This window comes from Taudactylus pleione, unplaced genomic scaffold, assembly GCF_031769625.1.
Source record: "Taudactylus pleione unplaced genomic scaffold, aTauple2 ptg000897l, whole genome shotgun sequence".
Taxonomy (NCBI): Eukaryota; Metazoa; Chordata; class Amphibia; order Anura; family Myobatrachidae; genus Taudactylus; species Taudactylus pleione.
This window is the reverse complement of record NW_028285298.1, coordinates 364,736-381,483: the sequence shown is the minus strand read 5'-3', so window position 1 is coordinate 381,483 and position 16,748 is coordinate 364,736. Positions and strand designations below refer to the sequence as shown.

Here is a 16,748-nt window from a genome sequence, read left to right as displayed (position 1 = left end):
TCGGATGCAGGGACACTTGTCATTAGAATAAAGCAGGATATCTGGGGACTTCGTTAAACCTAGTGCATTGTGCTGTAACCACTGCACAATAATCCGATTGGAGCTGGCAGCTTGGAAAATGAAATGTATAACCAAAAGGTTTGCAAGAAAAATAAAAATAAAAAATCTACGCTCAACAGCAAAAAATAAAAAAGCTGATAAACAAACCTCACAGCGGTTCTGGGCGGGGGGGAGAGTGGCGGAATTAGGGCAGCCCTGAGGCGGCCTATCTGTATTTACAGAGATATACCTGTACCTGATTAATTAAGGATTACGCCTGAAGACAAGTAACCAGATCTGCTCCCAATATGTCACATGTAACAACCTCAGCCCAGTATTCTTCTATGATACAGTGTGAGAGGACTGACAACGACCTCGTCAGGCAAATCCTGGGGGTCTGTAGCTAATGTATAAAGCTAAGTGAAGGGTACCGCGTCGCTCTATGAAGCAGATCGCTTGGGACTCGATCCCAATGATATAATGAGCATCGGCCAAGTTCAATTCTGCAGCGCTGGTCACACAGGACGCAGGGCGCGGGCAACCTCTGGATGTCCAGCTGTGGAACTACAAGCACCAGTACCCTGTGCCAGCCGCTGGCATGCCAGGGCTTGTATATCCACAACAGGTGGAGGATACCAAGATGGCCACTGTAGCTCTTTATATTCTGAATACCTGGGGTGCAAATTCAATCAGTAAATAACAAGGTTGTAGGTTTAGTGCATCGAAATTGAAATAGAGAAAAAAAAAAATGGAATCAGTTGCTCACTGCATGCTGCTGAGTGCTGGTATGTTTCTATGACAACAACTTTAGACATTAACGTTATGTCAATTATCAGCTCTGTTGGCTTTAGAAGATGCGTCTCATTATGGTCTGAGCACATTATTGTATTTGATCTTCATGCCCAGGACATACAAGATGTCCTGGCGTGGATGGAGAAAGAACTACCTGAAGAAAGATCAGTATGAGTGTGCCAAACTGGTGGGTGTCAGTGACCTGACCACTCCTGTCAGTGGGAGAGGCAGTGACACGATGTGAGGAGGGGAATGGAGGCAGCAGGAAGCCACAGACAGAATTATATAGTGGGAGGAGCGGGGTCCCCAGCAGCACAGAGTATATCAGGAGATGAGTGATGTGTCAGTGAGGACAGGGCTGCATGTGACAGGGGCAGTGACATGATGTGAGGAGGGGAATGGAGGCAGCAGGAAGCCACAGGCTGAGAGTTATATAGTGGGAGGAGCAGGGTCCCCCAGCAGCACAGAGTATATCAGGAGATGAGTGATGTGTTAGTGAGGACAGGGCTGCATGTGACAGGGGCAGTGACATGATGTGAAGAGGGGAATGGAGGCAGCAGGAAGCCACAGGCTGAGAGTTATATAGTGGAAGGAGCAGGGTCCTCAGCAGCACAGAGTATATCAGGAGATGAGTGATGTGTCAGTGAGGACAGGGCTGCATTTGACAGGGGCAGTGACATGATGTGGAGGCAGCAGGAAGCCAGATATAATTATAGTTATAAGCAGTAGCGTACTGTTGTAAGGCTCTTGTGAAGATGAGAAGATGATGTAACGCCAAACACACCTCTATATAAAAAAAGGTTCATACATTCAACTTTTTTTTTACATTATATTCACACTTGCACCATTTATCTGGAAGTTTGAGGCTGACTGATAATCACATGAAAATATTTCAATTGTCCTACAATATTCTTTTCTGTCAGAGCGTGAGGAGCAGCACCACACTTCCCATGAGAGCCCATCACTAGATACGGCTCAGGCGGTATGACGGATATAAATCTGTATCAAACCACCATTTATCAATGTCATGTCTACAGAGAGATCTCTCAGATCAACCTTAAATGAAACAACTCAAAGGAAAACTAAAAAGATGACTACGTACTACCAGCACGAGCTAGTGATCTGGCCTGTTCCTATGAGCAATCCTATAGGAACCAGTGAGGTTCCCCCCCCCCCCCCCCCCTCCTCCAGCGACAGACACACAGACGCTCACCTCAGCCTGTATAAGGGACAGGTTTCCATTTCTCCCCAAACTGCCCCTCAATATTCCACATATCACAAAAGGGCTACATACAGGTCCATTAGGAACATATCTAGTCTTCATTCTGGCACCCTGCTCCGGTCACAGCCTGTGCAGCTCCACTTTCCTGCCTGGGATGTCGCTCGATGCTCTGATGCTTCTAGTACACTGAGCTGATGCAACAAACTACTGAGATACATCCGTGTGTGTGCTAGAAGCACCAGAACAAAGCGCAACACCCCAGGCAGGGAAGAGGAACTGCACGGTTTTCAACAGGTGCAGGGTGCTAGAGTGAACAATAATATCGGATAATAAGAGGTGACTGGGTAGGGGGGCCGGCGACATACTCATAGAAGTGGCACTTGGAGATGGAGAGGAAGGTGCAGTCACGGTTGGCTTTGATGGTGAAGATCAGGGGCTCTCCGGTCAGGACGGCCAACTGACCCACCAGTTCCCCCGGGTGGGTGATGAACAGGCAGGTCTCCTCCTCGCTGTCTATCTTCCTCTGGTACACATGGAGCAGCCCGGAGATTACAAACCGGATGTTGACGTCCTAACGAGGATCAGAAAGGCAGATGTGGAATTATGTGTTTATTACAGCATCCATAAAAACATTACAATATAGGATTGTAGTATTGTAGGCGGCCGCCTGGATTATACGCCCTGGAGTCCATAGCGTCATTCGTTACGCCAGAGGCCCATCATACATAGAGTAACGTCGCCATTCCCGGTACAGGGAAGGGAGCTCGCTGTTACATGAAATACAGTTTCCCATATAAAAAGCTAATTAAAAAAAGAAACTTATGAACATAAACCGTTTTGTGAAGTCTGGGAAAGGTCTGAGCCAAGTCCAACATCTCGCTGCTCATTGTTCTGTCACTAGGGGACGAAGCCTGGACGCTGGCTCATTCAATGCGCAGTAAAGAAGCTCATCTGGCTCCCGGCTTTCATATCTGCGCCTGGGGCTCTGCGGCCCATTAAAGAGACTCTTCATTTTGCAGCCAGCCTTCAGTCCAGGACACCGGTGATTGGCTCAACACAAAAAACCCTCATCTACTGTGAAGTTTAACCAGCGCTGACGTTATACGATGCACAATAGGCTACAGCGGGAGAGACGTTAAATGGGCGCACAAAAGACGTCTACGATGAGAAAGAACAATTGTCTCAACTATACACATATCCCATGCACGAGGGAGATAGACCGTCATCGTATAAGTCGCAGCAAATATTCCCCAGGATGGAGCCTATTAACTAACCTGGACTTCGTGGCATCACTGCTGCAGGGGGGAGGCTGCGCTGTCAGAAGGGAGAATAGATAGATGGGCAGGGGCCTGAACTGTGCATTATTTAAAAAGGACTCGAAGGGTGGGATGCTACTACCCATCAGTAAGTCTCCCATTGGCCACATAGGAAACTAGGATAATATGATGATAATTTAGTACATGGGAAGGCATGAGCTACATTACTCGATGTACGATACTTCTATCCCAATATCCTTCCTAGCGAGTATTACTGGATGTACGATACGTCTATCCCAATATCCTTCCTAGCGAGTATTACTGGATGTACGATACGTCTATCCCAATATCCTTCCTAGCGAGTATTACTGGATGTACGATACGTCTATCCCAATATCCTTCCTAGCGAGTATTACTGGATGTACGATACGTCTATCCCAATATCCTTCCTAGCGAGTATTACTGGATGTACGATACGTCTATCCCAATATCCTTCCTAGCGAGTATTACTGGATGTACGATACTTCTATCCCAATATCGTTCCTAGCGAGTATTACTGGATGTACGACACTTCTATCCCAATATCCTTCCTAGCGAGTATTACTGGATGTACGATACGTCTATCCCAATATCCTTCCTAGCGAGTATTACTGGATGTACGATACGTCTATCCCAATATCCTTCCTAGCGAGTATTACAGGATGTACGATACGTCTATCCCAATATCCTTCCTAGCGAGTATTACTGGATGTACGATACGTCTATCCCAATATCCTTACTAGCGAGTATTACTGGATGTACGATACGTCTATCCCAATATCCTTCCTAGCGAGTATTACTGGATGTACGATACGTCTATCCCAATATCGTTCCTAGCGAGTAATACTGGATGTACGACACTTCTATCCCAATATCCTTCCTAGCGAGTATTACAGGATGTACGATACGTCTATCCCAATATCCTTCCTAGCGAGTATTACTGGATGTACGATACGTCTATCCCAATATCCTTACTAGCGAGTATTACTGGATGTACGATACGTCTATCCCAATATCCTTCCTAGCGAGTATTACTGGATGTACGATACGTCTATCCCAATATCCTTCCTAGCGAGTATTACAGGATGTACGATACTTCTATCCCAATATCCTTCCTAGCGAGTATTACTGGATGTACGATACTTCTATCCCAATATCCTTCCTAGCGAGTATTACTGGATGTACGATACGTCTATCCCAATATCCTTCCCAGCGAGTATTACAGGATGTACGATACTTCTATCCCAATATCCTTCCCAGCGAGTAATACTGGATGTACGATACGTCTATCCCAATATCCTTCCCAGCGAGTATTACTGGATGTACGATACGTCTATCCCAATATCCTTCCTAGCGAGTATTACTGGATGTACGATACTTCTATCCCAATATCCTTCCTAGCGAGTATTACTGGATGTACGATACGTCAATCCCAATATCCTTCCTAGCGAGTATTACTGGATGTACGATACGTCTATCCCAATATCCTTACTAGCGAGTATTACTGGATGTACGATACGTCTATCCCAATATCCTTCCTAGCGAGTATTACTGGATGTACGATACGTCTATCCCAATATCCTTCCTAGCGAGTATTACAGGATGTACGATACTTCTATCCCAATATCCTTCCTAGCGAGTATTACTGGATGTACGATACTTCTATCCCAATATCCTTCCTAGCGAGTATTACTGGATGTACGATACGTCTATCCCAATATCCTTCCTAGCGAGTATTACTGGATGTACGATACGTCTATCCCAATATCCTTCCTAGCGAGTATTACAGGATGTACGATACTTCTATCCCAATATCCTTCCCAGCGAGTAATACTGGATGTACGATACGTCTATCCCAATATCCTTCCCAGCGAGTATTACTGGATGTACGATACGTCTATCCCAATATCCTTCCTAGCGAGTATTACTGGATGTACGATACTTCTATCCCAATATCCTTCCTAGCGAGTATTACTGGATGTACGATACGTCTATCCCAATATCCTTCCTAGCGAGTATTACAGGATGTACGATACTTCTATCCCAATATCCTTCCTAGCGAGTATTACTGGATGTACGATACGTCTATCCCAATATCCTTCCTAGCGAGTATTACTGGATGTACGATACTTCTATCCCAATATCCTTCCTAGCGAGTATTACTGGATGTACGATACTTCTATCCCAATATCCTTCCTAGCGAGTATTACTGGATGTACGATACTTCTATCCCAATATCCTTCCTAGCGAGTATTACTGGTTGTGCGATACTTCTATCCCAATATCCTTCCTAGCAAGTATTACTGGATGTACGATACGTCTATCCCAATATCCTTCCTAGCGAGTATTACTGGATGTACGATACGTCTATCCCAATATCCTTCCCAGCGAGTATTACTGGATGTGCGATACGTCTATCCCAATATCCTTCCTAGCGAGTATTACTGGATGTACGATACTTCTATCCCAATATCCTTCCTAGCGAGTATTACTGGATGTGCGATACGTCTATCCCAATATCCTTCCTAGCGAGTATTACTGGATGTACGACACTTCTATCCCAATATACTTCCTAGCGAGTATTACTGGATGTGCGATACGTCTATCCCAATATCGTTCCCAGCGAGTATTACTGGATGTACGATACGTCTATCCCAATATCCTTCCCAGCGAGTATTACTGGATGTACGATACTTCTATCCCAATATCCTTCCTAGCGAGTATTACTGGATGTACGACACGTCTATCCCAATATCCTTCCCAGCGAGTATTACTGGATGTACGACACTTCTATCCCAATATCCTTCCTAGCGAGTATTACTGGATGTACGACACTTCTAAAGCCGAATATCTCCCCTATAAGCCCAATACTGTTCCAATATCCAAATGACAGAATTATTTCCTGAGACTCACCTGGTCTCCTTGTCTGGACAGCAGCGTGCCACCCTTGACCTGGTGCAGGGTTACCCTTCCGTTCAGCAGCGATGGGTCCTGGAGAAATAGGTCTGCAATTAGTAAGCGGCTTCTAGAATAGACATAGGCAACCTCTCTGGTTGTACATAGACCAAAAATGAACAGTGTCCCACCCCATTGGCTAAAGGATAATAGTATAGAACTTACATGTCACTATCATGCCAACACATTTAAAGGAAGACCTATCACCAGGTCCTCTGATTTTATTTACTTACTTTATTACTGAATTTCCCCCTTATGGCTTTTTAGTGTGCTACTTAGTTTTTAGGCCCTTCCCCAGACAGCTCCCCTAATGCACCATGAGACAGCACTAAGCTAACTACCCGGCTTCCTTTATACCTTCATGCTCTCCGCTGCGTGGATTGCGGCCTGCCCTGGAGACTGCCCGGTACATACAATAAACAGCACATATACATATAAAAAATGCTGTTCCCGGGATGAACAGCATAAGGCTCTTTTTTGTGGGATGAACGAGCATTATTAAGAATGCAGACTGTTTCTGAATTAGGAACTAGTGTGTGAGTTAGAAGATAGGGTGGGAACAGTCATTATGCCTCAGAGATTCCCAGTGCATTGAAAAACAGCTTTATAGTCAGCATTTACTGACTACGTAAGATCTATTTATTTTTTTTGCTTCTTTAAGTTCATCGTCATCAATATTGGCCTCAAAGTGGCTGCAAACACTGTGCGTGCATGAAGTAATTGCAGCACCTGGGTTTGTCTACGGCCAGTATGGTACAGGTGTGGAGTTTATGTGTTCTCTCAGTGTCCACAAAGGCATCCTCTGGATTTCTTCAAAAGTCCAATATTATACTGGGTAGTTTCATTGGCACCTAACTAAATTTGCTCCGCTGCAGCAAGAGCCAAGATGACTGAATACATATTCTCAACGGGATTGTAATTACTGTGCCTACACCCGGGATGCCCGCGCTCGAAACCCCGGCGCCAGAATCCCCTCTGCCGGCCAGATGACCAGCGCTGGAATTCCCACAGTAGTGGAGATGAAGACGCAGGGATCCCGATCGTAAGTATAGTGGGGCCTTGTTGGTGTTAGCCACGGGGGGGGGGTGTTAGGCTTAGGCAGCGGGAGGGGGGAGGTTAGGGTTAGGCTACAGACGGGGGAGTTTGGGGTTTTGCACCACTGGGGGTAGGTTAGGGTTAGGCACTAAGGGGGGAGGGTTAGGATTAGGCACATACCGGGAGCATTAGCGTTAGGGTGCGGGGTAGGGAGGGTTAGTGTTGGGGTGCTGGAAAGGAGGGTTAGGGGGTATTTACCGTTCCCCTGTCGGGATTCTTGCCATCGGCATGCCGCAGTCAGTCTATTAACAGACGGCATCCCGAGTGTCGGGTCATCATACCCACCCTTCTCAACATGTTGGAACTACAGTCAACGTATCAGACTACAAACAGGCAGAAAGCAAGAGAATTACATCGGGCTAATAGACAACAAAAATGGATGCACATTACACCATAGAGGAAACACGTATCTGAAAGCTACGCAACGGACCCGACATGATCCAGGATAGGTCACAGATGAACTTATTGCGAACGGTTAACAAATGCAATACTTGCCGAATTACAGCCCCCCCCTCCCCAATCCCTGTGTCCAAGCAAAAATCTTAACTCCAGGAGGTGGATGAGGCTTTGCGTTCATTCCCTGGCGGTAAGGCACCCGGGTTAGATGGAGTTCCGATAGAGCTGTACAAGAAGCACAGTCAGTTTTATGTCCCTCGTCTCCTTGACTTGTTTAATCAACTATAATGAGGGCACTGCTCTCCCACAATCTATGTCAGAGGCTCTTATTGTAGTCTTGCCTAAGCCGGGGAAGGATCCGAGGCTTTCTGACTCTTACCGACCCATATCCCTTCTCCCTACAGATGTTAAAATTTTAGCTAAATTATTGGCCATTCGATTAGGTAGAGTGATTTTATCTGTTGTCCACCCAGACCAGACGGAGTTTATGCCCGGCAAGTCCACATCCATTAATTTACGTCGCCTTTTCACTCATTTGCAGGTCTCTCGTGGGCAGGGGTCCTCCTCAGTTGTTGTCTCGCTGGATGCAGCGAAAGCTTTCGATTCTGTCGAGTGGCCCTTCCTATGAGAGACCATGCGCTGCTTTGGGATTGGCCCTGGGTTTATAAAATGGGTTCAACTCCTATATTCGGCCCCAACAGCTAGGGTGTCAGTTAATGGTTTTATATCCTCTTCCTTTCTTTTATCGCGTGGAATGAGACAGGGATGCCCTTTGTCTCCCACCCTGTTTGCTATAGCAATTGAGCCTTTGGCTTGTCTCATTCGGGCACATAGGAGTATCAGGGGATTGGAGCTGGGGGCCAGAACAGACAAAGTGGCGTTGTACGCTGACGATATGTTGCTCTTTATTTCTGGCTGTTCCAGCTCCATGCCTCATGTTCTTGATCTCATTACTCAATTTGGTAGTTTCTCGGGACTTACAATAAATTGGGATAAATCTTGTATTCTCCCCCTTAGAGGACCATGCCCTGTGAGTTCGAGTGTTTCACTTCCACTGAAGTGGGTCAATACCTTTAAATATCCAGGTATTTGGATATCTAATGCTCCCCGAGATTATGTGAGCTTGAATGTGGTGCCCCAGGTGGACTATTTACGGGCTCGGGCAAAGACATGGAGCAAACTTCCGCTCTCACTCACCTGGCGTGTCAACTTAATTAAAGTGGTGCTACAACCTAAACTGTTATATGTACTCCATAACTCTCCGATTTATCTTCCCCAAAAAAATTTCCACCAAATAAACGGTTTGGTCTCCTCTCTGGTCTGGGCGGATCGCAGAGCTCGCACAAAATTGGATGTGCTAACTAAGCCTCGTTCACAGGGGGGTCTGGCACTTCCCCACTTTCGCATGTACTATTTTGCATCTCAACTGGCGCATTTGTGGCATTGGATAAATGACACTGACCCTCTGGCCCTACATTCTGTTATGATCTCCCAAGTTACTCCAGGTCATACTCCTCTGCAGGCACTACTTAGTGGTAATATATCTAACAATATGTTACCTATACTTACTCAAGCTGTCAGAATATGGCACTCTGTCTCAAAAATTCTGAAGACACAGGGCTTAGATCCGGCTACTCCATTATGGTGCTCTCGAGCTTTGCCTGAACTTATGGCGTTGCAGACCAGGGGGACTTGGGGCAGGTGGGGAGTGGTTTCCTTGGGACAGCTATATAATGCAGGTGTACTTAAATCCTTTAGTCAGTTACAGTCTGAATTTGGCCTCCCACGGTCACATTTCTTTAGATATCTGCAACTTAGACATGCGCTGGCAACCCAATTCCCTGATGCTCCCCCAAACATTCAAGATTCCCCTGTCAAAAAATTCTTGTCTGTAGGCGGATCTCGTCGTTTTGTTTCTCATGCCTACTCCTTTGTAATGCAGGCTCACCACCATGATGATCTGCCAGCTCTCAGAGCTAAATGGGAGGTTAATCTGGGTGCAATACAGGACGATTCATGGCGGGATGCATTGGGATGCCCACGATTAGCTACCACCTCAATTCGCTTCCGACAAATCCAGCTATTCCTATTGCACCGGGTTTATTTAACCCCTGATCATCTGTTTAGGTTTGGTGGTCGTTCAGATTCAAATTGCCCTAAGTGTAGTGCCCCATCGGCCAACTTTTGGCATTTGCTTTGGGAATGTCCTCAGATTATGTCGTTCTGGGACAAAATACTCAGGGTAATCTCCTCTACAGGAGTTCCGCGGGCAGTTCTTACTCCTATTGTATGTACGCTAGGAATTATAGAAGACCATTTGCTTGATAGACACACTCGTCAGTATGTACTGAATGTTTGCATGTTGGCCAAAGTTTGCATTGCCCGCTCCTGGATGGCCTCCACAGGGCCGGAGTATTATGATTGGTTGTCGTTGGTCTCTGCCACAATTGCACATGAAAAATATACCTACTTGGCTAGAAACGCTGAATCTAAATTTGAACACATATGGGCCAAATGGCGTAATTCTGTTCATGCTCAGACCGCACATCACCGGCTCTCTGTCTCCAATTCTTTATTTAGTGCTGTTATGTAATAGTAGCAATGGGGGTAATACTGCTACACAATCACTTATTGCTGCGTGCGAGAGGGGAAATAATATATGTATGTATATGTGTGTATGTATATGTATTTATGGACAATTGTTGTATATGGGTGTTATATGCTAGTCTGTTTGCTCATTGTAATGTGACATCAATGATATGCTAGTCTTACATCCTTTTATTTTGTATTATGTTTGTCTCTTTGTTGTTGTTTTCTTTTTTGAAAATTAATAAAAAAAGCACTTAATTCAAAAAAAAATAAAAAAAATCTTAAACTCCATTAAGGGCTGTGTGTTCCCCTTATAACAGCATAGAAACTTTTTATACAGTTCAGATCTCTGTCTCTGCTCCCCACGCTCATTCCTGGGCACAGAGACTCTAACGCACAAAACACATTAGACACTTAAATGAGGACGGCACACAAGGAGAGGAAGAGAGGGGGGGGGTCCGCAGGGAAGAGTATATTTAGGAGATAATAAGCACTGCTGCCTCACGGTGACAGGGAGACCATCCCGGCGCTGTACATGTGGGAGTGTGCCGCAGGCATGAGGCTGACGGGACGTGTTGTTTTAACATAATTATCCAGCAAGGAACTGTAATTATTCGAGGCAATTTCAGTTTAGATCAGGGATCAGTTTCATGATTCATTTCATAAGGAAGATAATTAAGGGAGTTGTTTAGGTAAAGGATCAGCGATAATTCCTCAACGGCTGTCAAAAGGCATTAACCCCAAGGTCTCCGATAATGGGAACATAACCGAACCGAACCACCGCCGCCTGGGCAAAAATAAATAAAATATCACAAGCCAATGAACAAGCGCAATTGCATACGGCCCCTTGTGTCATTTAAAAAAGTTGCCCAACTCTTGTTTTTGTGCCCGTGAGGGCGGCCGATCCTGCACTGAGGAGTCCTAACGGGGATGAAAGAGGATGCCAGCACAATGCTGTGTCATTATATGGGTAAAGTAGGTTTCCAAAGCTTGTACTAAGCCTTGGAAAGAGATAAAGTACCGACCAATCAGCTCCTGTCATTTTTCGAACACAGCCTGTAACACGAATTAGCAGCTGATTGGTTGGTACTTTATCTCTCTCTCCAAGTCTCAGTACATCGCCCCCATAACAAATGACAGTACTCCCAAATTCATATGATCAAACCAGAAAACTAGTAATTAGGATTTGTAAACTTTTTTTTAGCCTCTGTGTCTTGTAAATCCGTGTTCTGTTATTAATAAATTATTCATATGTGTCAATAAACTAGGGGTGAGTGGATTCGGTTCTACTCGGTTCCGTTCGGATTTAAAAACCGAATCTTATTGGGTATCAGCTGTCACGAGTTTTGGATAGCCAATAAGATTCGGTTTTTAAAACCGGACGGAACCGAGTAGAACCGAATCCGCTCACCCCTACAATAAACATATCTATTCTATATAGAAATGAAATATCCTATTTGACACGGTCGAAACCATCTTCATGACCATAAATAAAATAGATTGGACACCCGTTTACATTGGCATTAAAACACGTGTTAATGTAACATTGCACCACATTAGAGGATATCACTGAATTACAAAACACGATCCGGCGTTAATGTCTTTTCTTTATACATTAAGAATGACTCAGTGTACGGGGTCAATGGTCAATGGTGGCTCCAAGAGAGCCTGGCACAGCAGTCTAGTCTCTCCTGTTCTCCGGAAACTAAAATAAGATGCCTCCACCCCTGGCGACTGCGCTGGGCAATTATGCCAATGAGGACCAAGCTGGGTCAATGCTGCAGTGTAATTGTGTGTACATCCACCATATCAATGTTAGAACCAGCCAATGACTGGTATCACTTTGTGTGCACGGTCATCGGTGACTACTCACTCAATTTAAGCCTGGCTCAGGCTATAAAAGAACATTAATCGCGTCAAACAATACCAAGCTAACCTGCATTGGAAGGGCATCATTTCTGAAAGTTGAACCTTTACGACTTTTTTTTTTTATGTATATTCGGGTGGGTGTCACGGAGAAGACACATTCTGCTGTGCAGCGTTGTGTAAATTACAGCTCTCCAGGCAGAACACAACCACTCATGTCTATAACATCCCACAAGTGTACAGTGCCAGTCGCTGGCACCACAGGGCAATGCGATACCGTATTACGCAGCCGAAGGCGAGCGAGCTGACCGTAATATATGGCAATTACTTCCTAACCAGTAACCGGATACCTGCTTAAATCCGGCTTGAGAGTAGGAGATAACACAATCAGCGGCACGAGGGGAGCACTCTTGCTGGAAATAATCATTAGATTTGTTGTGCAGCAGCAAGTTGGATCCTGCACAATGAGTCAGATTGTTAAATAAAGCAGAACACCGACCCTGTAATAATCTTCACACACCAAGAGGCGACAAAGGACAATTCATGTCTCCTGTGAATTACTGGCAACCGGAAAGCTGGATGCTGGATAGATTAGTGTAATAAGTGCACTGTCCTCCATACTAATGAACGGAGGTATTATTACAACTTGCCCGCTCAGGCTCATCTCAAAGGGGTAAGCCAGGCAGAGAGATGCCCCCAGGCAGAGATGCCCAGGTATTTATAATAAGGCAGGGAATAGACGCACAACTGCAAGTGATGTACTGCAGATAGCCCGGAATCAGGGGCTTATAATTAAATGCACAGATGTAGGGCGACACTACAGGGACAGAGGCGCAGTCTTGCTCCGAGACCCTGGCTCAGTGCACGTTAATGGCGAGATACGGAAGCTCTCAGAAAAACTCTGGCAGAGCCCTGAAACTTATGGCATAGAGCAGTGGTCGGGGAACAGGGGTAAATTACCCCACATGGGGTAAAAATTGAATTCCTGGGGGTAATGGACGGACAGCCGGGCATGCATATGAATCATTCTATAATATAGAATGATTCATATGCATGCCCGGCTGTGCCGCAGGGAGGCTCTAAGCCGGACGCCTGCTGAGATGTTATTACCAGCGGGCGCCCGGCTCCTTCCCTGCAGCGCCGCGTTAGCCGGAGGCTGGAGTTCTCTTCTGAACTCCAGCTTCCAGCTCTCTCCATGCGCACTATGGGAGAGATGTCATGACGTCTCTCCCATAGTTCCGAGGAGCAGCTGGGCGGACAGGACAGCGCCGGATGCAGGAGCGGGGATTAAGGTAAGTGTTTTATTTTTGTACAAGCGGCACTACAGCGGCATTATATGGGGGCACTACTACAGGGGCATTATATGGGGGCACTACTACAGGGGCACTAAATGGGGGCACTACTACAGGGGCATTATATGGGGGCACTACTACAGGGGCATTATATGGGGGCACTACTACAGGGGCATTATATGGGTGCACTACTACAGGGGTACAACTACGGGGGCACTACTACAGGGGCACTACTACAGGGGCATTATATAGGGGCACTGCTATATGATTTCCTTCCTTTCAAATCAAGGGGGTAAGGTCGGCGTATCCAAATATATTTTGGGGTAAAAGGTAAAAAAGTCCCCTGACCCCTGGCATAGAGCCAGTGGGGTGACTGCCAGCAGCCACCACACGTCTCTCCATATTACATGAGCAGCGCATAATAACGCTGATGGCGATCTGCAAACACCTTTCGACAATCGGGCTGGAGGCAAAGTTGGAAGTAAAATCGGATGAATGTTGATCGAGACAAAAAGCAACCGCGGTAGAGGGCACGTAATATTTGCCCGCATCTCCAGGTGCCACTTGGCTTGCTTCTGATCATCATCATGTTACCGCGTACTTCTTGCTAAAGATAAATCTCCACACTTTGTGTAGGCGACAGGGAACCTCAGAAGCCCCATTTTTGCCAATTCCCTCAGCCTGATGCACAATTGGAAGTAAATCGGAAATGTGATGCTCCTGAAATGCGTGCGAGGAACAAATGCGCATATGCACCTATATAAAGGGCAGTAAGCATCTTTGTGATGCGTCCATTCCCCATGTGCACGCTTGGTTTGCTGCTAGTCATCGCCGACCGTGCGCAACAGCACCAGCCCTATTTCAGGGGCGAACGATAAGCAGCTGCGCCAACTAGAGCAGACCAAGGGCCTAGAGCAGACCAAGGGCCTAGAGCAGAGCAGACCAAGGGCCTAGAGCAGAGCAGACCAAGGGCCTAGAGCAGAGCAGACCAAGGGCCTAGAGCAGACCAAGGGCCTAGAGCAGACCAAGGGCCTAGAGCAGACCAAGGGCCTAGAGCAGACCAAGGGCCTAGAGCAGAGCAGACCAAGGGTCTAGAGCAGAGCAGACCAAGGGTCTAGAGCAGAGCAGACCAAGGGTCTAGAGCAGAGCAGACCAAGGGTCTAGAGCAGAGCAGACCAAGGGTCTAGAGCAGAGCAGACCAAGGGTCTAGAGCAGAGCACACTAAGGGTCTAGAGCAGAGCACACTAAGGGCCTAGAGCAGACCAAGGGCCTAGAGCAGACCAAGGGCCTAGAGCAGACCAAGGGCCTAGAGCAGACCAAGGGCCTAGAGCAGAGCAGACTAAGGGCCTAGAGCAGTGGTTCTCAATTCGGTCCTCAGGACCCCACACATATCACATATCCCAGGTCACCCAGCAGGTGCACAGGTGGATTCATTACTCACTAACACATTTTAAAAGATCCACAGGTGGTGCTAATTATATCACTTGTGATTCTGTGAGGAGACCTGGAAAACATGCACCGTTTGGGGACCTGAGGACAGAGTTTGAGAACCCGTACCGTGTAACCATGTACCTGGACTAACCATGTTGCAATGCAAGGGGTGCAAAGGGAAACCATTTTTTTGTAAGCAGGGTAAATAATGGCCGCTGTTGCATGTAGCTTGTGGCCCACTAATTCTGGGCAGCGTTATTGTTACACTGCAATTTAGATTTCACTTTGGATACACCCCTCCAAAATCTAACTCTCTGTGCACATTTTACTTCAGTCCCACCTGCGGTGCAGCATGGTGTAACCAAGACGCACAGTTATCTTACTCTATTCCCAAATCCGGCCCTAAGAGAAGTCCTTGACTTCAGGTCAGGAGGAAACACTGGCAGGATGTCTCTGTAAAGGCTGGACACGGCGCGCAACACTGGACTGTGAAATCCAACACGTTACTGTCACCTGGTACTAATGAGGAACTAAACCAGCTCCTAGGTACAAGCACAAGGCACCCAATCCACACACACAAGCACGTTCCAAAATCTCCCTACAGAATGTGTTTGCACATGCCCTAATGCCTCCCCGACTGCCTCGTGCTATACTGTGCTGCAACAATACAGAAGAACCTCCCTATCATCTGGAACTGGAAGGACGAAAATATAAGCGTGCAGTCCTAACAATACAGTCCTTCCCGGCACCAGCATGAGGAGTTAATCGCGTACATGGTCTAAGCAATTAAAGAGGCTGCACAGCGTCCCCTGCTGGCCTTCCCGTGCCACTGACACCAGCACATTAAAACGTGTGGATGTCTCGTTGGGAAGATGCACTTACTTGAAGTTTCATAAGTGTAGAGAGATCTTTTTTTGCAGCCTCGAACATAGCATTCAGGTGTCTGTTGACACTAAACTCCGGGATCATCAGATCTTCCTCCTTGTAATGATAAACAGCGGACGGGGTCTCTGTAACCGTCACCGACTTCTTCAGGATAGGCTGTTAGATCACAGGAGAATGAGAATAAGCAGCTTACAACCCAGAAACCCTGAGAACACAATGACGGGTACGATATACACGTCTCCTGCGATCTGAAACAAACATTCTTCTGATGACATCATAAGCCTAGCAAGCTACAAGTCCATATAAAAATTATTATATGTGGAGAATAGGATGCGAAGTGTTTCTAATATACATTAATGTCAGCACTCAGGACAACCATGTGAAAATGGAACAACCTTACACCGAGGCTCAACGGGATTTTTCTCTCTCCTTCGCTAATTTGGAAACGCTCGGCGGGTCGCCTCACAGTGTCCCTGGGCCTGGTTTAGGCTCCCTAGTCTAACAGCAATATTAGCTGGTTAGTGATGACACAGTCAGTGTAACATATATTAAATTCTGACGGGAACAAAGAAAAACTGTATTGCAGATGCCACGTGGCCCAGCGATACTGGTCTATCGGCCACTGGGCACGTTTTGGGCTTTCTATTGCAGGACTGAAACAAGGTTTCATAGCACCAGCCTGAGGGGAGCAGAGCCGGAAGCCACGGTGGGGGGGGGGGGGGTGGAGACCAATCGCCAGTCCACCCCACTAAAAATTTACAATGAGGCTCAGCAATTAGGTATTATGCCCCTGGATTACATTGATGACCTTCTTAGTGGCTTTAACGATGTTTTTTTTTTTAAATTTTCTTAACGTTGGAATAAACATACAAAAAGGTACAGAATCTATAG

At 46.3% G+C, this 16,748-nt stretch overlaps 1 protein-coding gene across 2 annotated transcripts in view; it reads right to left on the bottom strand.

Moving 5' to 3' along the window:
* The window catches only part of PNPLA7 (patatin like domain 7, lysophospholipase), a 169,466-nt gene that overhangs the window by 102,922 nt on the left and 49,796 nt on the right, over positions 1 to 16,748 (bottom strand). For both annotated transcript variants that reach the window (XM_088459190.1, XM_088459191.1), the window contains 3 exons: positions 15,855 to 16,013; positions 6,262 to 6,339; positions 2,419 to 2,624 (listed from right to left, as the gene is read on the bottom strand). In XM_088459190.1, the coding sequence (XP_088315316.1) occupies positions 2,419 to 2,624; positions 6,262 to 6,339; positions 15,855 to 16,013 (443 nt within the window). The remainder of the gene's footprint in view (positions 1 to 2,418; positions 2,625 to 6,261; positions 6,340 to 15,854; positions 16,014 to 16,748) is intronic.